The sequence below is a fragment of the Ammospiza nelsoni genome, chromosome 3, assembly GCF_027579445.1.
Source record: "Ammospiza nelsoni isolate bAmmNel1 chromosome 3, bAmmNel1.pri, whole genome shotgun sequence".
Taxonomy (NCBI): Eukaryota; Metazoa; Chordata; class Aves; order Passeriformes; family Passerellidae; genus Ammospiza; species Ammospiza nelsoni.
Window position 1 is genome coordinate 99,540,912 of NC_080635.1, and position 27,184 is coordinate 99,568,095.

General features: G+C 35.4%; 1 protein-coding gene across 1 annotated transcript in view; it reads left to right on the forward strand.

The window, feature by feature from the left end:
• The window catches only part of EYS (eyes shut homolog), a 703,265-nt gene that overhangs the window by 196,883 nt on the left and 479,198 nt on the right, over positions 1 to 27,184 (forward strand). Inside the window, exons 15-19 of the mRNA XM_059467250.1 lie at positions 10,381 to 10,503; positions 11,646 to 11,759; positions 12,920 to 13,033; positions 13,479 to 13,592; positions 22,018 to 22,029. Of these exons, the coding sequence (XP_059323233.1) occupies positions 10,381 to 10,503; positions 11,646 to 11,759; positions 12,920 to 13,033; positions 13,479 to 13,592; positions 22,018 to 22,029 (477 nt within the window). The remainder of the gene's footprint in view (positions 1 to 10,380; positions 10,504 to 11,645; positions 11,760 to 12,919; positions 13,034 to 13,478; positions 13,593 to 22,017; positions 22,030 to 27,184) is intronic.

Sequence of the window (27,184 nt, forward strand, 5' to 3'; positions counted from 1 at the left end):
TCGACATTAGGAAGAAGAAAAAAAATCACTGAAGGCCATTCTTTGTTTTTTCACTCCGGAAAAAAGCCCTTGATCTTATTATCAGAAGAGAATGACTGGATAATACACAAGAAAATAAATGTTTAATGGGTATTTCCCCCGAAATAAGAATTGATTGGATCAATGTTGACCCAGAACCAGGGTCTGGTTGAGATAGAAAAAATCCTCTTCATAGAAGTTACAGTGTTGTGTTTTAGATTTGTGACTAAAGCCAAGTTGCTAACTCAGGAATGTTTTGGCTGCTGCTGAGCAGTGCTTGCACAGCATCATGGCCATCTCTGTTTCTCTTTTTGCTCTGACAGTGAGTAGGCTGGGGTGGAAAAACACCTTGGAGTGTACAGAGCTGGGACAGCTGACCCCAGAGGACCAAGGAGATATTCTATTCCATATTTAATAATATATTCAGCCATAAAATCCTTGAAAGAGTTTTCTAAATTAGCTGTTGCTGGAGACCATATGGCCATTAGGAGGAGGTGGAGTGCCTTTGCATTACACAGTGTATTTTTTTTTTTTTTGGTAATCCACTAATTTGTCCTTATCATGACTCACCAGTTTTCTCATATTTTCCTTTCCAATTCTCTATGTAAATCAAATTTCAAGATATACCTTCCATTTTCTACTTTCATTATTTTCTTTAGAAAATCAAGAGAACAGTACATAAATGTTTTAAGATTCCTCATTTTTAATTATCATACTTTTGGATTAACTTGTCATGCATGTTTGAAGTTGTAATGCTAACCTTAATATATATGTTTCATGCAGAAAAAAGTCTTTGAGATTTATGTAAATAAAAATGCTGCTGGAAAAGTGCATAATAGCTCATTCCTCTAGTGGACTTGTAATTGTTCAGACATTGTGTATTCAAGGTGTGCACCATGATGTAATACTGACGGTGCATTCTGTAATACACCAGCATCTGTACCTTCTATTTGTTCAAAATGCTCCCAGAAGCACAGTAAGATTTAAAATTTTAAATCTAATCTTTATTATCTGTTAGAAATTGGACGTAAATGTATAAGGAGAAAATAAAGCTCTGCAACTTCTACTTCAGTGAGATTTTATTATTTTATTCTTATAGAAGTAAGCATTTAGTGAATTTTTGCACTGAAAGGCTCAAATTATAAAAGATGGGTAAATTAAGATGTAAAACAAGATACAATGATTTTTTTAAAAAATCTTGAAATAGATATACATTTTAATTACAATTTTTAAATGAAAATAATTAAATGAAGAAGGAAGAAGAAAATTCACACAATGACATTGAAAACCATTCATTATACATCAACTCATATTATGTATATATACCTGTGCCCAAGTGTAGGAGAAGGAAAATGTGGAATCCAAAAGTATTCTCCAAAAACAGGAAGGAAGCAAGGACAAATGAGAAGAGCAACAAACTTTGAAAATCTCATTAAAAAGTCTCTTATAAGACTTTGCTGTTAAGGTAGCCTGTGATGAAGAAAGAGAAAGCAATCATGGTGAAGGGACTACATGGAAAATTTCTTGATATTGTAAGAAGATACTTTATTACGTGTAATAGCTTCATAAAGAAAGTTTATTTTTTTATAATTCCAGTTTTCTACCTGTTTTCCAATTTTTCAGTATAGTGCTTCATGTCAGTGGTAAAAGAAATTTTCTTGCAATAGAACAAGAAAAAATAGTCAACTTCCTCTCCTTTTTAAAAAAAAACCCACTGTCATTTATGAGGCTAAAAATACAGGGAAGAAAATTGATTAATAGCTCATTTGTAATGTCAATTCAATCCACCAACCCTAGCAGATGACTTAAAAATTTGACACTTTTCTAATAAAAACAACACTATTTATTTCAAAGTGTCTAATAAGACATTGAGTTACTGCTACCAAAAGCAGACACAAAAGAGTGATGTCTTAAGGAACACTCTAATAACCCATTACAAATCCCCCAGGTCAGGAAATATCTCTATGACAGCCTTTAGCTTGAATCTATTCACTTCTAAAAGTACTGTAATGGCAGTAAGAGGATGGAAAGGAATGATTATGATACTAACCAGCTATTTTAAAGACTTGTTAAAACAGTCATAGCTGTATTTCACAATTCACCAGAATTACATTCTTTATAAAGGATTTAATTTGCTAATTGTGACTAATGTTAATTTTCTGCTTCTTATTTTTTGTATCTCTTTTTTTTCTTTTTTTCTTTTCTTACATTATTGGAATATGTTCCCATGGTTAAGCGCCTCTTGGTTATAGAATGAACCCATTCACTTCACTTTTAATAAGAAATTAATAAGATTTACAATGATGTAATCTCTGGCTCTTGTCTACCTTTTTCCATTTCTGACATTAGAAATGCAAAAAAATTTGTTTTCAGACATCACATTCCAGAAAACTGCTAAAAGTTTGGTCAATAGCCTTAAAATCATACATTTTGTGGAGAACTTAATGTGATAATCAAACTATTGTCTTTTTTTGATGTTAGTATGCTACACCTACTAAACATAATTTTTCTATGTTTGATTTTTGTATTTAAAACTTGTTTATTCCAAAACTTCTCTTTCTGAAAAGTAGATAATTGATAGGTTATTTGTCCACCAAATGTCTAAGTACATTTAAATTTCTAATAAAGGATCAAAATGTTTTCAAATTATGGTCTGTTATGCTGTTTGGCCATCTCTGATAAAAAAAAAAAAAATTCCAGAAGTGTATTTTATAGTCAAAACTGAAACACTTCTTATTCTACTGCTATTTCTAAAGAAATATTAACAGTCTTTATTTTGGATATGATTCATTCTTTTTCTTTGAAATGTCCACTCATTTAATTCTTTATCTATGTTTTTATTCTGTCTTTATGCTTTTCTACCCTTCTCTAAAATAACTTCTTTCTTTGACAACTCACTTCCCAAGTAGTCCTCTGGTCCTACAATGTACTGAGAAATAATTAATATTTGTTCAGTTCTCATAATCTGTGTCTCTACTTGCATTAATAAAGAGTAAAAATATTATATAAAATTCTCAACAAGTAAGCGAATTGTCTTACCAGACCTTCAGCAAAGTCCACTGCTATTGCTTTATGTGGTTTAATCACCTTTTTTTTTTTCCTTTACTTACCTGTTACTAAAATGAATCCATTCTTTACCCCTCCAGGTTTCTAGTACCATATGGTGTTCTAATCAGATGAAAAATGAAGGATCATATTTGGATTTCATATTATCTTTAAAATTTACAAAAGAGAGACTAGAAAATACTTGATAGATGACAGGGAAAGTCTGTGTACTCTGCCTCTGTCGAACAGATTGCTTATCAGCAAATTCTAAGTAGTAGCTCAACCCAAAAACTTTGCTTGTTACTGCCTGCCAATCTTAATTCCATGAATGACATGAATAGCAAGCCAATGTATGTTTGTTTTTATATTCATATTTGTCTTCCTAAATTTTACTTAAAAATCTTTTACGGTCCTGAGCAAATACATACCTGAATTTATGTGGCACTTGAAGCCATTCTCTTTTTAATAAAGTCATTTAACTTACTTTCTGTAACAAATTAATTCATGTCTAAAATAGGAATATTGAACTGAAGAGCTCTTTATTTAATTCACTGTCGTATTACACAATGGGGGGTCAGCTCATCCTCTTATCTCCTTATTCTCAACACACAAAATCTGAAAGCATGCAATACCTCCGAGATATAACTGAGGAAGAGCAGCAACATTGCCCACTGCTTGGGCTGATTTTTTTGGGAGCTTTGTATTTCACTGATCTTTTTTTCAGAGATGTTAAGCTGAAAATCTATGTAATTCAGAAGTTAGGTCATTCATATTCATGATTCCTTTTGTTGTTTATACTTTTGTCATTGCTTTTTTTTGTTGGGTTTTTTCCCTTCTGATCTGCTAGCAGCAATGCTTTTACCCCAATTCTAACTGGCATAAACTATTTCAATTAAGTAATTTCTTACTCTCATTTTTCATTATCCATAAGGGAATTGTAAATACCACAGAATTTGCATATTAATTACAGGAAGATGTTATATAGGAGAGGGTAATAAATTGCCCATGCCTAATAACAATCAAATTATGTTATATAATACGTATCACCTTCTCAACAGATCTTGACATCATCGCAAAAGAACCAGCAAACATTGAAAACTTCACAGTCATCATGGAAAAATGAAAATTGATAGCAGATATTATTTCATAAATTTTTCATATTTTTTTCTGCTCTTGCAGTTATTTTATTCTGCAGGTGTAAAGCACCATTAGGTGCTATTTTAAGGCATCATACCACAAAATTATAAAACAGCCTGACACATTTCAAGCCAGTAATCACAATCAGAATAAAAACTTATTCTGTGTTTTCTTAGTGTAAATAAGAGAGATTCTGAAGCTGCCTGCTGTGGTACAGTAATCAAACTTCTGCTGTAATAGCTGTAATTCTTCTGGTGAATTACTCTACAATGTGTAGAGTAGGTCTCTGGTTTTCCTTAATCCTTTTTCTCTAGTTCTAATCTATCTTTTAGTGGAACTGACAAAAATATTCTTACAGTATTGGAAGATGTATCTAGCCATTGTTGCCCTTTGCATTAGCTAAAGGGTGTTTTTTTTTTTAAGAAAAACACTGTGGAGTGACAGTTCTTTTACATCTTCTCATTTAAGTGTATGGCTTAAGGTCCAGCTTGTCCAAAAAGCAGTAGAAATAGTCATTGAAGTCAAGTAGCTAAAAGAGACATGGTGCACTCACTAGCCCTCCTTGGGAGAAAGAAATTCTAGATGGGGAAGAATGAAGAGAGAAAAAGTTACAGAAAGGTCAGATTTACTCCTTTTGAAAGAACTTTGATCAGAACTTCTGTTCTGCTGATTTGTGCTATATTCAAGAATAGATGAAGAACATTTGAAAAGCAGCAGAGCAGATCAAGTGACCTCATATGACTCCTCATATGGCTTCTCTTCAAGACCCTTCACCATCTTTGTTGCCCTCCTTTGGACACTCTTTAATATCTTTCTACTATTGTGTCACCCAAAACTGCACATGGAACTTGAGGTGAGGCTGCCCCAGTGCAGAGCAGAGCAGGACAATCCCCTCCCTTGCCCAGCTGGTGATGCTGGGCCTGATGCCCCCAGGACAGGGTTGGCTCTCCCGCCTCCAGGGCACTGCTGGCTCATGTTCTGTGAGTGCTGCTTCCAGTGCTACTTCCAGCGCTTCATTCTCCATCTGTACATTCATCCAGGGTCACTTTGATCCAGATGCAGAATCCACCACTTTCCCTAGCTGAATTTCATGTGGTTGGCAATTGCCCAGTATCCTAATTTTTCTGTCTCTCTGCAGGGACTCACTGCCTTTGAGGGAGTCAACAGTTCCTTCCAGTTTAGTATTATTGGCAGACTTAGTATTCCTTTAATTCCTGCGTCCAAGTAATTTATGAAGATGTTGAAGAGCACAGGGCTGAGGATGGAGCCCTGTGGAACCCCACCAGTGACAGGTCACCAGTCTGATGCCACCCCACTCACTATAAGCTTTTACATCCAACCCCTGAGCCAGTGGCTCACCCACCACATGATGTGCTTTTCCAGCTGTGGGCTGGACATTTTGTCCAGTAGGGTTCTGTGAGAAACAGTATCAAAAGCTTCGCAGAAATCCAGAAATATTACATCAGTTGACTTCCCTTGATCAACAGAGGATTACTTTGTCCTAAAACAAAATAATGTTTGATAAGCAGGACTTTCCCCTCATGAAGCCGTGACCAATAATGTGCTGTTTTTCAGGTGTTTTTCTATAACTCCCAGAATAATCTTCACGATTTTATCAGTCACAAAAGAACCTAGAGTGTTCAAATGAAAATGTGTACTCTAAAATCTGCTTTTTTGGCTACAGCTTCAACTGTGGTATTTAGAAAGGATTCCGAGTAATTTCAGTGCTGTAGCTTGTGGTTAGGCCCAAGTTATAGAAAGGTAGAAAAGAGCAGAAGTGAAATATAAAACTGTCAGGTCTAACTTGAATTATTGAAAAAATGCTGGAGAAAATGTGAAGTTGAACTATATATAAGCATCTGAAGCCAACAAAAATCTGACAGTGCCTAGGTAACATGATCCACCTTGGCCCTCCATGGGCTGCAGGGCACAGCTGCCTCACATGGGGCCGCACCAGGGCCTGCAGGGGAATCTCAGCTCTGGCACCTGGAGCATCTCCTGCCCTTCCTTCTGCACTGACCGTGGTGTCTGCAGAGCTGTTCCTCTTTTCTTACCCAAAATTGCCTCTGTGCAATCAGGTTTTTCCTCTTTAAATATGATCACAGAAGGATTACTGCCATTTGCTGATGGTTTTGGCCTTGGCCAGCAGGGGGCTTGTCCTGGAGGCAGGTGGCATTGGCTCTGTCCACCATGGGGGAAGATTTTGGCAACTTCTCAGAGAAGCTAACCCTGTAAGCCCCCACCCTGCTACCAAAACCAGGCCAAGCAAACCCAATTCACATGCCAAGGTGATGATTTTCCCTCTTTATTGCTCTTTATTTTGTTCAACATTATTATTAATTACATATTTTTTTTAATTTTCACATCTTGTGTAATTTTTTCAGTAAGTACAATTTTTATATTTGAAATTCCAGAGGACCCAAGCCCAAGCAGAATTTCACTATGATAGATGTTGAATGACAAACAACCACTCTATCCCAAAATCAAATGAATGAAATGGTTTTATAAATAATTATTATCCCATTCAGTACATATAAGGATAAATTGGCAACCCATTATGTATGAATCCTAATGACAATGAAAATATTGTCCAGGTTTTACATGAATTTATTAAATTTGACATTTCTCTTTCTCTTTTTTTCTTTCTTTCTTTCTTTCTTTCTTTCTTTCTTTCTTTCTTTCTTTCTTTCTTTCTTTCTTTCTTTCTTTCTTTCTTTCTTTCTTTCTTTCTTTCTTTCTTTCTCTTTCTTTCTTTCTTTCTTTCTTTCTTTCTTTCTTTCTTTCTTTCTTTCTTTCTTTCTTTCTTTCTTTCTTTCTTTCTTTCTTTCTTTCTTTCTTTCTTTCTTTCTTTCTTTCTTTCTTTCTTCCTTCCTTCCTTCCTTCCTTCCTTCCTTCCTTCCTTCCTTCCTTCCTTCCGCCACTTCCGCCACTTCCGCCACTTCCGCCACTTCCGCCACTTCCGCCACTTCCGCCACTTCCTTCCGCCACTTCCTTCCGCCACTTCCTTCCTTCCTTCCTTCCGCCACTTCCTTCCGCCACTTCCTTCCGCCACTTCCTTCCTTCCTTCCTTCCTTCCTTCCTTCCTTCCTTCCTTCCTTCCTTCCTTCCTTCCTTCCTTCCTTCCGACACTTCCTTCCGACACTTCCTTCCGACACTTCCTTCCGACACTTCCTTCCGACACTTCCTTCCTTCCTTCCTTCCTTCCTTCCTTCCTTCCTTCCTTCCTTCCTTCCTTCCTTCCGACACTTCCTTCCTTCCGACACTTCCTTCCGACACTTCCTTCCTTCCTTCCTTCCTTCCTTCCTTCCTTCCTTCCTTCCTTCCTTCCTTCCTTCCTTCCTTCCTTCCTTCCTTCCGCCACTTCCTTCCTTCCGCCACTTCCTTCCTTCCTTCCTTCCGACACTTCCTTCCGACACTTCCTTCCGACACTTCCTTCCGACACTTCCTTCCGACACTTCCTTCCTTCCTTCCTTCCTTCCTTCCTTCCTTCCTTCCTTCCTTCCTTCCTTCCTTCCTTCCTTCCTTCCGACACTTCCTTCCGACACTTCCTTCCGACACTTCCTTCCGACACTTCCTTCCTTCCTTCCTTCCTTCCTTCCTTCCTTCCTTCCTTCCTTCCTTCCTTCCTTCCTTCCTTCCTTCCTTCCTTCCTTCCTTCCTTCCGACACTTCCTTCCTTCCTTCCTTCCTTCCGACACTTCCTTCCTTCCTTCCTTCCTTCCTTCCTTCCTTCCTTCCTTCCTTCCTTCCTTCCTTCCTTCCGACACTTCCTTCCGACACTTCCTTCCTTCCGACACTTCCTTCCTTCCGACACTTCCTTCCTTTCTTTTTGTTTAAGCTTTTCTTAGATCTAATTTTAACAGGAACCATAAATTTTTTTTCCCCAGAAGTACTATTTGTTCAATAAGAGTGAATGAATGCACATCAAATCCTGCTGGCTCTGACAATAACCCTTAATGTGAGGTTTCAGTTAATAGTTTCAGATGTACCTGCCATCCAGAATATAAGGACCCATGTAGTGAAATTGCCATAAATCACTGTGTGGCTGGACTATGTCAGAATGGATCACAATTCAGTGATCTCCCTGGAGAATTTAAGTGTCACAGCCTGACTAGTAAAAATCACTTTTGTCATGAGGCATTTCGGTTTGTCAAAAAGAAATGTCTCAAGAATGCAAATGTGGCATTTAAAAAAAATCAAATATTCTGTTGTGAAATTTTCATTATCTAAACTTATGAAGTATTTTTTGTATATCTGTAAGAAAAAAAAAGAAATCAAAATGTGGTCATTTCTTTTTGTAGGAAATGTTAAGTATTGTTAAGCAATCCGACTGAATCTGTTTTGAAGAGAAACCTTATACATAACCAGATGTATAATATTAAAATTGAGCCCTGAAACCACTACCCTTTGTTCTTCAACTTAGTATAGTGACTTTTTTAAGTAGATCAGATTGCTCAAAGCCCAAAAATCCATGCTGTAATACTTCAATAATTAATTCAAAACACAGAAGTAAGAGGACACATAGATTAAGACCTTTATTTCAAATCTATAAAGTTATGAATAATAATTTTTATTTCATCAAGGAAAAAAACCTGTTCGCTTTTCATATTTATTATCTCTACTTTGATGAAAGTTACACATGCAACAACTACAGCTATATCTGTGCATAGCTGATACCATCATTGATCAACATTTTCATTTTATTTCTTTATACTAATTTTTTATATTAGGTTTATGTAGCACTTCATTATGCAGATGTTAAGAGCTATTTACAAAGGCAAAATGAGAGACTTAAATTTTGTATGACAATCAACAAGGAGGAAAACTTCAGCTGTGCAAGAATGCTGCGCAGCTGGTGTTTAGGATGGAATTGAAACATAGCTTAAAGTCACCTTTCTGCATCTACTGATTTAGAAATGAAAACGACTGCATGTGTAGGGCAGCTTTAATATGCATTGCCTTGTATTTCTGCCTCAAAGGGTTGTTCAACAAGCCAGAATTTGAAAAGTGCAGCATGTTCCAGCAATTTACCCTGATGGTCAGAAGCTGCTGTTGTCCCTCATGTTACAAGATGTTCAAAAGTTAAAAATTCTTCCAGATCAGGAGGTCTTCAGTCATGCCTTAAGAACATGGTTTCCATTTCCTCTTAAAGACTAGGTCCACGCAGTACTGAACTTATGAAATTTTGTAATTATTTATTATAGTCAACTGCACTTAATAAACACTATTAAAACTAGGTTATGTTTAGTTTTGAAAGCTATCATGGCATGGAGTAGGAATGCAGATTTATTTGAACATTTTTCACCAGAGTCCTCCTTGTTGTCTAAAAATTTGACTAACACAATGTCAGATATGAGGAACCTCAATGGTGCACTGTAATCCGTCATGGCAATACTTATGCTGCTGAAGCATGGCATTGCTTTATAAATATATTTTTAAATTAAATGTGAAGTTCAGATCTTGAGCCAAACTTAGCATCTAAGTTTTTAAGACACTAGAATTCATTATGTTTAACTCACTTAACCAAATCTCTGGTTTAAGTCTTTAGTGGCTTTTCATGCCACACTTGTTAAATTATAATTGTACTAGTCTGTTTTGATCTTTGTTGCACTAAAAATATTTAGAAAATTTAAGTGCTCAGCTAATAGGAGACCAGAAAACTGTACTTCTTAGTGAGCTTTAGCTCACTAAGTTTTTATGACCAAACCGAAATGTCTAAAATTTGAAACTTTGTGTTTATATTCAGCATTTGGATACTAACTCCACACATATGGACTGTTTTTTCAACTGCTTTATATCACATAGTTAAATATATTAATGTGGTTTGAAAAAAAATCAGTCTAGCAAAGAATATTTTCTTGCAACTATTTATTGTGTAATTCAAAAACAAAAGTTCTGTAATCAATGAAAATTATTATTTCCTTGATGCCCATTGTATTTTGAAGGGTGTTTATTATAATCTGAAGTACAGCTTTGTAATTGACTTTATAATTATGACTTTGTTCCAATTAGAGTTGTTTTGTATATGAAACTGAAACTTTCAAGTATATTTGAATATTTTACGTTATTCTAAATAAGATTTTAAAACATAGGAAGAGCACACATTTAATTGGTCTATCACTTATCTGTTTTCTCAGATTATTAAATTTCCTAAGTCTTCTGTTACTCTATTTTTCAACAGGTTTTACTGGTGAGTTGTGTGAAGCTAGTGTTGCTGCCTGCCTATCACAACCATGTGGGGCCTCCAGCATCTGTAAAGATATTGTGGGTGGCTATCTCTGCTTCTGTGCACCTGGATTTATAGGTTAGTTCATAGAAGTGCTGTTTAACATGTTTCAGTCAGGCCTAAACCAGAGAATAGAAGTTTGTTCAAAAGTAGCAATAGATAATTTAGCAGTGTGCCTTTGATTCAGGCAGAAACAACTTTTGTTTCCTTGCACACAAAAGTACTTGGCTGAGTAAAAGTATTCAGCTGTAAAAAATACTGACTACAAGGGACTATTTCCACTCCAATTACTCTTTATACTATTTTAGACATGGTGTCTGTCTTACACTGATGTGATTTAAACTCCCAACCATATGCAAGTTGGCCTTTATTTAACTCTTTTGTGCTCTCTGTAATAGTAAGGCTGCACTAACAGGGTCTCAACTGCCAAATATGCATCCAAGATCCTGGGTAGGTTTAAGTATTCATGTTTGCATCTACCCTGCAGGCCATTGTCATTACACTGACTAGATTAAAATTACTTTGTCTATGTCAGCATACTGACATGGTATTTTCAGACGCCAATGTAAAAGAAAAAAAATCTTTCTAGATACATATACAGATATTTTTGATCAACTGTATGGTGAAATAATCAAGGGCAGTAGGAATTCTCTGAGTGGCAGATCAGCTGTGCTACCCAGATCCATCCTGTGTAGCTCTAGGGACATTGAGAGGGCTCCAAAATCAGGAATAGGATGACACTAAAATCTCCCTCAATAGTCAAGGAGGACACAGACAACCAGAGGAATTGAGACCTTGAGAAGACTGCATACCTCTTAACTTGCTGTTCTGATCTTTAAAACAAAGCCAAAAATTAATAAACTAATGAAAAAAAATATAATAGAGAAAGATTGTATTATTTTAATTTTTTTCCCTTGGAAACCATATTTACATTTGCAATGTTTTATGAAAACTCAAGGCTTTCTTGCCCTTAAAATATGAAAACATGCACGTTTTTGATTACATCTGTAAGGACTCCATAAAATCTTTGTTGAACATTATATTCATTCTGCTTTTTTCCTTTAATCAAAAAGAAAAATAAATTCCCCAAAGACAATTTATGGTTCATTGTTAAAAGCTCCCTGTACCTAAGCTCATTTATTTCATTTTGTTGTTGCTTCCTGTGCTGATGATTCACCAGTGGTGTGTTCTAATGAAATTAATCCTCCACTTGTTTCCAGGTCATAACTGTGAGATTGAAGTGGATGAGTGTCTTAGTGACCCTTGTCACAATGGAGCTACTTGTGTTGATCACCTGGATGCCTTCAGTTGCATCTGTCAGGATGGATTTGAAGGTAAAAAAAAATCCACAGAACAATAACTTTGTAAACCTACTCAGAGTTTTACACCATTTTTTAACATATCAGATGAAATGCATGTATTCACATATGGGTGTCATATGAAGTCATAAACATGTCACTTAGAAGAGGCATATCTTGACCAAATTACCCATTTTGTTTTCATGATAGCACAGAACTAGGTGTTTTCTGCTAACTGGTGTCTTGTCCGTTGAAAATGGATCTGTGGATTTCAGTGAATTCTGAAAATTTGAGATACTTTTTTCTGCAAGCTTTTAAAATATTTCAAAGCTTTAATATCCTCGAATAGAAAAAAACTCCAACTGTGTGGTAAAGGTTTTGGGGTTGTCATATTTGTACAATTTATATGAAAAATTTATTAGCTTTGATAAGTGGGTGCATTAATAGCTGCAGCTATGCTTTCAGCTTAGATCAGGAATTTAAAGTGTATCCATTTTCTTTTTAAAGATTCATTTTTTAAACATCATGGATATTTAATCATTAAAATACAAATCAATCCATAATTCAAATGTCCCAGTGCAAAATAGTAATTTCTACCACTCATCTATTCAGAAGAATTATCACTTGCATTTTTATTTCTTTAAATGCTTTTAACTTCCCAAATCATGCAATTGATGCAATTTTTCAATTATTCTTCAAATGATAAAGAATTTGGTTCACTGAAAAATATTAGCAATGAAGTATTTTTATACTTTGAGTAGTTATGTGGTTTTTTTATAGTCTACATTGGAATAAATTTTCTTCTTGTCTATAACAGATTTCCTATTTTTTTGGGAGTACATCTTTTGCCTTATCATGAACATAAGAAGTATTTCCTCTCACACCACTGCAATGCTGCCTATTATACTTAATGTAATACAGTTTCTCTTCGTCTATATTTATACAAAAAGAAAATTTTCTGCTTTAAGCCTTAGTTAACTGTTTGATTACTGTACTTTTAACATTTTTGAAAAATTAGTGAATGAATTAAGCATTCAGAAGATGAACATCTGTCATAAACACCCAGATCTGAATATTAAAAGGGTGTGAAATAGATGCTGATATGTGAGTTATATTCAGTTAAAATAAATGTTGGTCCTTACCTAAAGGTGCCATGAAATAAGTTCTTTCCCCTTTCCTTGATTCTATATTCATAGGTACCACTTGTGACGCAAATATAAATGAATGTCAGTCTTCTCCATGTCTTCATAATGCATCATGTGCAGACCTTACTGGTGGCTATAAATGTGTCTGTCTACCTGGTTTTACTGGTGAGTTGTTTTCATAGCAAACCTTTTTTTTTCACAGCCAGGTAGTCCACAAAGCATCAGTTAAGACATTATTGACTAATTTGCTTGTGTTTATTGTCATTTTTCTTTATCTGCCCTGGTCTAATGTTTAATTTGCATTCCAACTCACTGGAACACTGACTGTATCTGTAAACCTCATAGCACAAGATAAATTAGTCTGCATTTAAAAAGGTCTTCAAAGCTTGGATACATAAGGAAGACTAGTTACCATTTAGAAACTCAGAAATAAGTTGGTACATATTTGTGGTTATAAGAACAAAATGGATTTTGTAGTAATGTGGATGTTTGTTTGGTCGATGTATGTTAGCTTATCTTCACAAGTTGCTTGAGAATTTTATGGTGCAAATTAATTAGAAATTGGCACCTGATTTTTTAGTAAGTGTTCAAAACTTTCATCTTTTCAAAGGTGCAAGATGTGAAACAGATATAGATGAGTGTGCTTCATTTCCCTGCAAGAATGGAGCCACCTGCATTGACCAACCTGGTAATTATTTCTGCCAATGTGTGGCTCCGTTTAAAGGTAATGAACATCAAGGGAGGGGGAAAGTAAACATAATTAACTTTATAAGGCATTTTTATCACTTGTTTAAATGCATTTCAGTGTCCCTACAGCATTAATAGTCCTTCACTTCCCCAAACAAAGCTTTCAAAGTGACCAGCCATATATAAGCCTTCAGCTGCAACTAAGGTGAAGGGATCATTGTTTATACATCTGCTAGGTGTGTTTCTTTATTAAACAAAATTGATACTTTAAAATCAGTTTGTTAACAGAATAAAATTGCTTATGTAGGTAATAGGAGGTATGATGGCACTAAGCTGCCATCACAAAGATTGGTTGATTTTCTACGCAGTTTTCTCTCTAATTCTATTGGCATTCTCTACGTTATTTTATCATTTTTAAAAAGCAATTTATAGCTATCCTGGAATCCAGAAACTGTGTGATTATTTCTTACAATGTTTTTAAAAGAAATACACTTAAATTGCTAAGTTATTGTGAAAGTTTTCATACAAATTTTTCATATAAATAAAATTTTCAGCTAAGTTTAAACACTTACTGCTAAAATAATGTAAAGAAACAAATTGTGTGGTGTTCTTGAGCAAATATAGTTCAAGTGATAGTCTCAATTAAAAGGACCTATTGATTTGTAAATTAAATATAAACACATTTTTCCTCCAGCAGTTCAATATAATGATACTTACTTAGGAATCCGGAACAATCATTAAAAGACAATTTTCCTAGTATGTTGAGACAGCAGGACTTTTCCCCTGTAGGGAAGATGGTTGAATAAAATTCATTTTTCATGAGCTCATGAACAAACACTCATGTTTGTTCTTATTATTCTAATTAATGGTCAAAATTTAGTCTGTCATTTTTGTTAGTTTTAATTTATGTTCTACTGAATAAAATCCAGTACAGTAACAAGTAAATTAATACTGCATTATCAGAATTGCCCCTGTGCAGGAAGACGTAAAATAATTTTCAGTACATGGCTAGAAATACTGGTCTCTTGAGTATATATTGCAAAAGGAAACAGATTTCCAGCAGATTTTTGTATTCATTAGATATTTAAGTAAGTAATTAAAAATTCAGAAAGTCAACGTTTCTTTAGTCATCCTTCAACATACTAGCAGTGTCTCATATTCTTTATGGAAGAGGTAAGTCCTGCTGGCAAGACTCATAAAATGTAACTGAGATCCTCTGAGAACATTATAGGAGGAAGTAGTTAATGGCCTGCTGTGCCACTGAGACTCTCACAAGTCTGTAAGGCCAGATGGGATCCACCTGAGGGTACTGAGGAACTGCCAGAAGAGCTCAGCAAGACACTGTCCATCATTTGTCATCAGCTCTGGCTAACTGGGAAGGTCAAAAATGACTGGAGGTTGACCAGCGTGATGCTCATTCTCAGGATGGGTTGGAAGGAAGTTTTGGGGAGCTACACTTGTCAGCCTGGCCTTGATACCTGGCAAGGTCATGGAACAGATTATCTCGAGTGTGATCACATGACACACACAGGACAACCAGGGGATCAGGCCCAGACGTGTGGGTTTAGGATAGACAAGCCCTGCCTAACCAACCTGATCTTTTTTAACCAGATGACCCACCTGGTGAGTGACAGCAGGGCTGTGGATGTTTTCTATCTGTACTTCACCAAAGCCTTTGATACTGTCTCCAAAAGCATACTTGTGGAGAAGCTGGTAATCCATGGCTAAGACAGGGGCACTCTTCACTGGGTTAAGAACTGGCTGGATGGCCAGGCTTAGAGAATGGTGATGTATGGAGCCATATCTGTGTGATGGCCAGTCTCTAGTGGGGCTGCCCAGGACTCAATATTGAGTCCAGTCCTGTTTAGCATCTTTGCCAATGATCTTTGTGAAGGGCCCAAGGGCACTCTCAATCACTTTGCAGATGACACCAAATTGGGTGGGATTGTTGATGTGTTGGAAGTTAGAAAGGCTAACTTCCAGAGGGATCAGGACAGGCTGGTTCAGTATGCCAAGGTCAACGTTATGAAGTTCAATAAGACAAAGTGAAGGGTCCTACACAGAAACCCTATTCATCTCTACAGGCTGTGGGCATAGTGGCTGGAAAGCTGCCCAGCAGAAAAGAACCTGGGGTAGACAGAGTTTGAACATGAGCCACTGTGTGCCCAGGTGGCTAAGAAGGGCAGTGAAATCCTGGCCTGTATCAGCAATAGTGTGGCCAGCAGGATCAGGACAGGGTCCCTCTGTACTTGGCACTGGTGAGGCCACACCACAAATCCCGTGTCCAGCTCTGGGCCCCTCACTGCAAGAAAGACATTGAGGGCCTGGAGCGTGTGCACATGAGGGCAACAGAGCAGGTAAGGCTCTGGAGTGTAAGTCATACCAGGAGTGGCTAAGGGAGCTGAGGCTGCTTAGCTTGTAGAGGAGGAGGCTCAGAGGTGATCATATCACTCTCTACAACTTCCTGATAGGAGATTGTACCAAGGTGGGGGTTGGCCTCTTCTCCCAAGCAGGCATCAACAGGACAAGAGATGAAGCAGGGAAGGTTCAGGTTTAACACCAGAAGAATCTCTTCACTAAAAGGGTGATTAAGCATTGGATAGGATGTTCAGGGAAGCACCAATATTGCCATCCCAGGAGGTGTTCAAGAAAAGACTGGAAATGGCACTTGGTGCTGTGGTTTGATTGACAAGGTGGTGGTTGGTCAGAGGTTGGACTCAATCACATTGGAGGTCATTTAGGTCAAACCTAAATTATTCTATGACTCCATTCTATGGTAATATTTTTGGTACAGGATGTCTGAGGCTGTTTACTTCTTTTACAGCTTTATGCAACGCCTTCCAACATCGAATTCTTATACTGATTTTGTCTGGATTTATATGGGTATAAATAAAAGTAGATTAGGTTTATATAAAACGCTACCTCTGTCTCATACCATCTGTTTATTTAGTGTTAAACTGCTGTAAATGTAGCCTTTAAGAGATTCACAGTAAGCCAACATAATGTCTAGTTAAACTATGTTTTCTAATTGTCTGGATATATTCAGGGCATTTTAATGAACAGCTTTGTGTGCACTAATTACAGATTACAGAAGCACTTAGTTAAGAAAGTACATGCATGATGTTAATGGCAAAAATTATATAGGAGCACCTGTTTTGGTTTTGAGAATTTTCACAGATTTTCTTGCTTCTGATATTCTTAGCGGAAAACAATAAATGCTGTATTATGAATGCTGTCATTTACCTGGAAAGCAATCTGAAGATATATTTCCATAGAATATTGCAATGATTTGATTGTTCCATCACAAAATCCGACTTGAAGGGCATGCACTATTATTAGGAACATAAATCAGGAACATGTACCAGTTGATCAGGAGATGTACAGCAGATGCCCACTATATAGAATGTGGAAATAAGGAATGATAATTCAGAGCATGATTTAGGCATTCAGGTGCATTCATACAAAAGATAGTCTGTCACATTAAGCTAGAAATTTATTCTATATATAGAAACTGGTTTACATACAATTATCTTGCTTTTGGTTTTATTTCCTTGACTATTTTTATTTGTTTATTTTAACAAGAAGACTAAGGAAGATTATGACCAGAAAGTTTTGATTTTTTTCTTTTTTCTTCCCCTTAATTTCCTCATGATTTTAAGCAAATTTTTGCTTTCTTGCCATTTCAAGTCTTCTGAGAGCAAGATAGCTGCTATTCAATTTTTACGTGTGGCAAACTTTATAATATCCTGAATTGATACTTTTAAATTTTAAAAACTTTTATAAAAGTTTTATATAAATATGAAAATTAATCAGAAATTCAATTAAGATGTACTCATAGTTTCTGTTATTTTTCTTGGGAGGAGCAGTGGATTTCTTTGTTTGGTTTTTTCAAAGCACAGATTTGTCTACTTAGGAAAAATGTTTTAACTCATTCCATTGGGTTGCATAGAATAATTGAAGTCATCAAAAGCTTCTAAGAAAACTGATACTTGGGCAGTGATATATAGCTAAATTTTTCATCACATGTCTGTAGTCCAGGTTGTGAGACTTAACTCTACATCTCTGATATGTGAATGAAGTTCTACTTCTCCTGTGGGCACCAACTCTTGTTTTAGAAAATCCAGTTTTCAAAATGGGAATAGAAAGCACTGGAGAATTCTCTCTTCTGATGCTGCTGGTGTAACCCTAACAAAACTAATGCATTCCTCTCTACCAGCGTTCCCCTGAGAGTAGATTTCCTCCCATGCAGTGTAGATCATGGTCTTTCTATAAATTCTAGTATTTCATTGGAATTTTTGCCACTGAAATTACTACCTTTGACTTTCCAAATGTTCAGACTAACAGCTTGAGGGTACTACCAGACCACCTATGCATAATTCAAGAGAAAACTGAATGAACCTATAAGACTTCAGATATGAAATAACAACCTTGTCAACATCTAATAATGTTCTAATTACTAAGTATGGTAGCTGAAGTATTTTCATCCTACTTCAGCCAAGTTCCTTGTCCTCTTGGAGTTGAAAATTGATTTTCTTATTTCTAAAATTATTAAGTTTTACCTGTAGTCCTGATATGGTATAAAATAATGCACTTAATATTCCCTGTACTTTTACATCATAATTAATTTGACTTTGATTTGGAGAAGCTCAAGATTTGATTAAAAGAATAAAATCTATACCATAGTAAGTTATTATTCTGGTAAGAGAAAGAGATTCCTGTGTAATACCACAGAAATCCTAAAAGTTACTGAGCCTCTCTGAGCCTGTACTCTGACTAAGGTAAACAGAGAAAAAATATAGCATCTAGGTTTGTATAATATGCTTTTGCCATTTATAATAGTTATCTACGCCAGAAGTACTGTATGTGTTTGTGAATATGTTTTAATTAATCAAATATGACAATTTACTTATAAAAGTCCAGTTCTTTGTTTCTGTTGGCTTTCAGCAGTGTTCTGCCACTAAGCTGTTTAGTACAAGTCATTAGCACACCTCATGCTTTAAAGCTGAAATGGCTGTGCTGCCACTTACATGCACTGCAGTGTGATGTTCTTTACATATAAGACTTATCCTAGATGTGTCTGATACAGTTGCTTCTGCTTGGTTGTAATATATTAGTACCTGAAAATAAACATTTCAGAAATGACTCCACTTTGACCTGTTTTGAATCATAAATGAGGTACAACAGTGATAGTTGTGTATATCAAAAATTTTTTATCAGTGGACATTTTTAAGTTCTTCAGAAACAGAGAGAGAAGCTGTTGCATTTGCTGCTGACAAGCAACTGGAACTGGGAGAAGGAAGGAAGATACTCTTGATTTGGATGCTAGACAAAATATTTTAATATTGTTAATATTATTGAGAGTTTGATTCCATTAGAGTGTCCTAGCTGGGAAGTTATTATAATAACTTTTCTATTATGATATTGATTCTCAAATTGATGTCTTTCTATAACAGATTCACAGTTATTAGAGAATTGATGTTAAGTCCTTGGGCAGAGAGCAGAAGTAGTGAGAAACATGATTAGCCTGTATCTCATTTAGGGGTCCTAACAACTTCACAGAAGGTAGAATGAAAGCTCCCATAGCTCTGCCAGAAAACACTGAGCTGTCCCATTAAAAATTCAAACATATTCAAAAACACTGCAATTAATAAAGCTATAGCTTTGTATTTATATCTACACTGTTTTATTGGTGGTTTTAGTGTTTTGAAAGAACATTGAGGATACTCAAATATTCTTTTAACTGTCAAGTTCATAGTAATTTATGGAACCTTATTGTTCAGAGCTTTGAAATGCCAACATTCTTAAGCCACATCAATGAAGTTACTCGTAACTATTAGACAACAGTCCTTGCTGAGAATGTAGCAGAGCGAGTTTTCCCCTGTATCAGGCAAGCTGCTTTTCAGCATTCTTATCATGCACAAGGTGAATGATCTCACTACAGTTTCTAGACCAGCTCATTTTTACAGAAGATAAAGTAAGATTTAAAAGGCTGTTTTCTTCTTCTTTGGTATTATTGATAACTATGAGCAGATCTTGCAGTCCAACACCAGGACTGCAAATTTTCCCCATTTTCTACACCTGTATTTAAGGCAAAGGTGAAACTAACAGCATTTCTGTGACACATGGACTGAGCCAGTAATCTGTTCTTCCCAAAAAAAGCTCAGGAAGGAAGGAAGCATTAAAATTCTAGTTTCAATTAGAGACGGTATATTAAATATGTGATAATCCTATGAGAGTTGGCATGATTTTTTTTTCTTTAAAACAAAAGAGAAAAACCACCAGTTGTTTAGTAACTTGTTTTTAATAAATGGAGCAAAGATTTTTATTGTTTGATGCAAATTATTTGCATGACTCATTTCAAAAACTGCACTACATGTATTTTGTCTGGATGTTGCTAATAAGTATGACCTTTTAAACTAAATATACGCAATTGTAGAGGAAAATTGAAATTCCGTTCTGAGGAAATGTCTACTTATTTCTTGCAGCCTTAATGACACGTCTCCAAATGTGTTCCAATTAAGATCAAAGCAAAAATGGTAATTGACCATCAAACATGTTGCAAAAGAAAGTAAACTAGTAAGAAAGGAAACTCAGCAGAAACAAAAAGCTTAAGTCTATGAAAAAACAAGAGTAATAATGAAGATTTCATCACAGGACACTCTATTATGAGAACAGCTAATTACAAAACAGATAATAAGTAAGAAACGTAAGTGCTCATGAAGGCAAAAAGCTGGAGTAGAGATAATGGAGCAATTACTTTTCCAGTGCTCGTAGGCCAAACCTCAGTCTTTGCTGTGCCAAGCCCCTTGCAAACAGGCAGGTTTGCAAGACCTTTGGCACTTTCTAGCATAACTGTGTGCTAGACTATAAACCACTATACTCTGTTCAACATCAGGTTTTATCTTGTTTTGCCACTCTCTTGACACTGAACAGCCAAATAAAATTTTATTAAGGGGAAAAAATGAAACTGATGCACAGATATATGAAGGGCAGTCTGCATCACATAGGAGCTTTTTGAGGGAAGAGGAGCAGAATGTTCATATTTGGGCTATATTACCAAGAAAACATGCATTGCCTTTGAACAATAAAGGATATGTAATGCCTGAATGGAAATCAGTATGAGCTGGGACTTGCTTTTGGCTCATTTATGAAGTCACTGCAGGATTTTTGATTTTTTTCTGATATTTCTATTCCATTTTATATGGTTCCTAAAAGTTGCCATCTAAATGAATACTCTCATCTGCTTCTGTCTCCAAAATGAAACAATTCAGAGAAAAAGCCTTTTTCCTAGCCATTTCTAATATCTATTTAGGGTCTTTTGGGTATGTTAGATATCCACAAGGGTCTGGCACTTATGCCAAGGTCTGTAGGAGAGCTGTGGCCTTTCAGAACAGCACTGAGAACACAAAGGCATCTCTAAAAACCGTGCTTGCTTAACTCTGTCCATACAGATTCAGCAAGGTATTCAGCAAGGTAAGTGCTGCAGTTACAACTCTGCTCTTAGTTTGCACCTTGGGACACATCTTGATCCACAAGAAAAATTCTCTAAGCCTTTACAGCCATGAGTAATCTGGGAGTACTTCATGTGTAAATCTGGTCACCTACAGCCGATAAGGGGTTTGAATTTCATCAGTCATTCTGCCAGAATGGTGTTCAAGATCTCTATTTGGAAAGCAGATTTAAGTGATGGATATGAGAAAAGTTCCAATCATTGCAAATGGAAATCTGGCCCTTATTTTTCCACAAAGTATGTGCAAACCACCATTTTTAAAGACCTGAAACATGGTCACCTTTTCCAGGGCTGCCCTGCAAATTTTGAAGGTATTGCTGCTTCTCAAAAATCAGTTTACTGAATTCCAGAGGGGCTTTTTTGACTATTGATGCAAATGTTTTTAGCTTCATTTTTCTACATAGTGAGCCTATTTATGGCATAGGGTCATCTGCCAATAGAAAACCTAAATGTAATAAAATTATAATCTTGCTATCAAATGCTATAAATAATATCTGTCTAATCATTCAAATTTTAAGAAAATTAAAGTGTGATCTTGGAACAAAGAAGAGTTTGACCGCCAGAACGATAGGCAGCCATTATTGCAATTCATTATTAACATCCACAAGTCCTCAGCCATAAGGAAAACATAAGTTTGATACAATTTTTCAGTAAGTTTTCCACACCTAATATTAATTTCAGTTGAATGTTATTGCAGATAAAATAAAGAATTAAAAGAAAAGCATTCCCATATATTTCAGTCTGAAATAGATTTTTATTAATTGTTTTCCGTTGTGGAATTCTTCTTTTTGTTTCTGAGAAAGAGTGAAGCAGGTTCTTATGTGAAATGTGAAATTCACAAATGTGGATACAGATATCTCTTCATTGTTTATACATTATAAACTTGCATATTTAAAAAAAAAATCTGCATCTAAATAATACATTCAATTTCTGCTTTCTTCTATTTTTACAGAAATTTATACAGGTAGGAAGCAATAATATATATACCTCTGTGTGATCTTCATTCTAAAATTTGTGATGTGGGTCTTTCTCATACTCTCTTTTAGCACTGTTGCATGCTCTATATTATCATATATAACTAAGAAAATGTATTTTTACTTGAAAAGTGCTAAGTATTTTTTTCAAATGTTCTTCCATTAAAAATAAAAAAGTATATGATTTTCAATTAGTATGGATTTCAGAGAAAATATCTTTTCATTGTTTATACACAGAATCTCAAACCAATTCCTTTAATGGAAAGTAGAATTTGGATTCCAAATAAAAGAATGGATTTGCAATAAACTTGAAGTATAAGGAAACACTTGTTAAGTTTTTAAAATATTATAATACTCAGCTTAATTTCAAGTAATGTAAAAATATGCATGCTTCACCTATTTTTTCTATTTCCTACCCATTTTCAGGGTACTTTTGGGGTTTTTTATTTACTTTTACTAGCCTTTAATCATCTCAGTGGAAATGTTTTCTTATGTCCCATAGCAGATCAAGGCAAGCAGGCAGTTTTTAAAATAATGGCAAGCTTAGAGATACATCTAAGCTTCTCAAAGTTTTGAACTTTTAGTAGAGACAATTTTATCTTTAACATTAAGACATTTAATATTTACAGTTGCAAGGAAATCAGATTTTAGATATCAAACTTCTTGCTCATTAGTGTTCCTGGGATTTTATGGAAAGTTTATGAAAGCCTTTGGGAGCAAGAGCTACTGAGCTGTGTAAAGGTGATGAAAACAAAACCACATATTTCTCTGAAGTGATCAAATAACTTATGAATTAAAGTTTTTGTATTCACTCATTTCAAATGGATAATCTTGGGAAAACCAGTAAGTTTCATATAGATAGGCAGGCATGTCTTTATATAACTTTATAGTGCATTTGAACACTGGGATATTTCCCATAATTAAATATATTTTTATTTTTATTGTAAAGAATTCAATTTGTCTAATTTATCTTGGAAAAGAGTAGTGATTAATGTCAATGTTAGAAGAGTCTTTCAGCTCTGTTGTTAAAAGTTAAAAAGGACTGAAACAATGCCATTCCAGTGATGTTGTGACCACAAAACCACAGTGCTGGTGCTGCTACCTGCTTGCTAGCTCTTGAAAGTTTCTTGTCCTCATGAATGCATGTTTAACACCATTACCAGACTTCTTGTTATAATTTGGGAAACTGCCATTCAAATGACACACTTGTTTTTCTGGTAGATATTTTATTTTCACTATATTGTCATAATTGTACCATCAGTCTGAAATGAGATGTATTTTGCAGGCCATACTTTTACAGAAAAATGCTGAATTTGAAAAATGTTGTCAGATTTCATTCCATAAAATGTTTATTAGATTATTTTCCTAAAAATGACAACATTGCAGAGATGTCACTTTTGATTATAGGAAATTTCAGTATTACACATCAAAACATTTCATGTACACATTTATGCTGAGCAAATAAAACAAACAAATTATCAGTAGTTTCACATAAAGAAATAGAAATTTATTTCAGGAAATTTATTTTCTATGTCATTTTTATAAATTAAGCTTTTGACTTTTAGCAATACCCCTAAAAGATAGTCTATTTCAGCAAAATAAAATCTATTTTCAGTATCCATTTATGGTATTTAGAAATTCTATCCTAGAAGTATTATAAGCAAATACAGTAGAAAAGGAAACTCATTAATATCGGCTGAATGAAATTTCTAAACATGCAATATGTTTCTCACTCCTAAACCAAAAAAATGAGAATATTTTCCAAATAAACTAATAATTGTTTTATATGTAGTATGCTCATAGAGAAGCATACTCTATGCTATTAGTATATGCTTAAATGTAGATAAATACATATAATACTTGCTGCAATATATTGTGCTACTGTAAAGGAAATTGTCCTTCAGCAGGCTGTTTAATTTAGTTGTTTGTGCATATACTTTTGAGGTTTGTTCAGGTTTATTCTAATAGAGAGGCCTTTAGTTGCCCATTAAAGATTATCTATTATTGCAATCAATAAAATATAGCCTAGAATTAAACAAGCGAAAAGATTAAATCTGTCTAAAGGAAATAAGCACAGTTGTGAAGACTACGTGAACTTATTAATTAATCAATGAACTTCTGTGATGGATTATTTCTCATTTCATCTGTTGGACATTCTCTTTTTTTCATTAAACTGTTTAATGAACATTATCTCTTTACTCTGAATTTAAAAATTCTGATATGTCATGGAGAGAAGACAGTTTATAAACTGCTTTCCTGGCACAGCATTCCTTTCTGTCAACAATCACAGACCTGCTGCTTCACAAACTTTTCAGATCAAGTGAAAAGTTTCATGTTTAGAACAAAATAGATTTATTGAAATTAATCAGTTACAATAAAACATTTCTACAAAAATATTTGTTCAGAAATTCTTTAACAAATATTTAGAAGAGAGAGAAAATGCTGAAAACATAAAAACTGCTTTAAGATTAAGCTATTTTATTTAAAAAATTAACTTACAGCCTGTTTGCTGTTTGATTTATCCTTAATTATACATCTTTTTTACAGCTTTGAAAAAAAAATATTGATATTAGATCAGCAGCAGCAAGTGAACTTGTTTTGCAAGTGTACAACCTCTACTGCCTACTCCTATGCAACTTACTCCTATCCACCTTTAATTTTTGTGTGAATATGCATTTTCAAAAAAAATTCTGCATTAACTCATCCAATTTTATTTTCTTGTTTTCTTGCTTCTTGTATTGATTAGCATTGATAACTAATTGCTTAACAAAAATATATTCAGATAATATAAACAGTTGTGATTCTCTGAGTAACGGAATAGTCTTATTACTCTCAAGACTGATAGTTAAAAAACTAATTGATTCAGAGAAAAGAACTCAGATGGACAGAGTCATATTATTTTATTATCTTTTTGTTTTACCAATCTTCCAGTTGGAATAGGAATAAAATTTCTACCATTTCTGACAGTAGCAGAAAAAAAGATTTTTCATGCAATGTTGTGCATGAAATCTGGGTGGGAGAAAAAGGATATTGACTATCTAATTAAAGGGTGGTGAATATGGTTTGAAACAAGGCACTAAAAAGATTATAATATTAGTAGCAACTAACGTCATTCCATGTGGCTTAGCTTGATTTGGTAAACTTTTTTATGGCCATATTTTCATTCACCATTCTTTATAAGTTTCAGGTTAATTTAATCTTTTTCACTCTATTATAGTTATAATGAAAGTAGAAATTTGTTTTCCGTATATCCTTTAAAAGGGGGAAAATCTATTTTTTGTCAGAAAATAGTTTTGGTGTAATTTCAAATCTACACAAATTATCACTGAAATTCTTACCCTTCTGGGGAGCTACCTGGAGCAAGATTCATGCTCCTACTTGCAGAACACCATGGGAGGAAGGAGGAGAGTGAGCTCCTCTCCATGCATCCTGGTTTAGTTTCCATGCGGCCAGGGGAAGGACCTGGCGAATGAGAATAGGCTATACAGGAGCAGTGATTACAAAATGAAAGGTGAATAAGCTTTTCTTGGGCTCCCTGAAGGGAGAAAGCCTGATATCCACAGCAGCAGGATGGAAACACAAGATCAGGGTAGGCAGAGGATACACTCAGGCATGGGGAAAAAGAGTCTCTGCAGCTATGAAGGCTGGAAGAGGATTCCTTCTGGTTGCTTGGATAAGGGGTTTTATCTGGAAGGCCAAGTAAGCTGAGTCTGACACATGCATCCTCATCACTACCACTAAAACAAAGCAATGGTTGACAGATAACACTTCTCTGAGGGAGAGTGGTACCAGGGGACCAGACCTGATCTTGGATGAGGTTTATTTGCATGTCAGAGATCTTAATGTGGGGAAGAGATTACCAAAGTTTGGCTGATTATCAGAGCTTCCTTGCTTTTGCTGCTTGTCCATGACAGCACCAATGACAACGCCAGCAGATACCCAGAGCATATCAAAGGTGACTAGGGCACTCCAGCAGCAGGGGCACAAACTGTGGGGGCTCAGATAGAGTTTTCCCCAGCACTGCTGATAGGGAAATAAGCATCCTGGAGGTTAACCTCTGATTAATGTCGCAGGCAAAACTTCATTGATACATCACTCAAATAGATCAGGCAGAGTGGAATGGCGACCATTTAAAGAAATGTGCACATTTCATGTGGATGTCTTCTACAGATAGCTTGATCAAAAAAAGTTTATGAAGCCATCTTTAGGAAACAGGAAAAAAGATTTAGGAATATTAGTTCTCCTTGGGATATTACCACACTGACTTCTGCTGAAAAGATAACATGGAAAGACACAAATAATTCATCATATTGCCAAATTTTTTAAGCAATTGCAGGGTGAAAAAACTGTACTCTGTATTTGTGAATAAGCAAGAGGAAGCTTAGGATGTAGAGGTAGGAAGCAACTGGCAATAATGGCAGTGAGATGGTAGAGTTCATAATCTTGAGAGAAATGCAAAATTCAAATAGCACAATAATGATTCCAAACTTCAGTGAGCTGGTTTTCATTAGCTCAGAAATCTGTTTGGCTAGCTCCCATTAGAGATTGCACTGAAGGGAAAAAGGATTTGTCTTGAGCCCACTGACTTATCTTGAAAGACCATTTCCTCAAAGCACAGTTCTTTTCAATGTGCAGGAACTCAAGCAGGTGTGGCTGAAAAACAGATAAATGGGGTCCTGAATGAGTATAAAGAGAAAAGGAAGTGCACAGAAGGTAGATGAAAACATAAAGCTGCCTCTCCAGGTAAAGAAAATTAAGTACTGCATTACTGGATCATCTGTCATTTCCATTTAGGATCGTGAGCCATGTGTTAAGCTTATTTGTGTTATTCCACTTTAGGAATCAGCAGGGTTTTCACTCATGTCAAGCTGTTGTGATATAAATATGGAAACTTGAGGGCAAAATCTCAATGAGCCATATGGCTTCTTTTGCTGTGCAATTTCATGAATTCCAGCTCTGAAAGTACTGGCTGTCTTTAGCAGGATCATCCTGCATCAGAGAGATCATAAGCATAAAGACAGGGAACAACCTGTGTTGTTTTTTCCTCTTTTGTCAGCATCATTACTGGGGTCAAAGGGTTGTTGGATTTTTTTTAACCTCAGTTCAATTCCTACTTGATGTACTTGTTATTAAAAGCATTTAGAA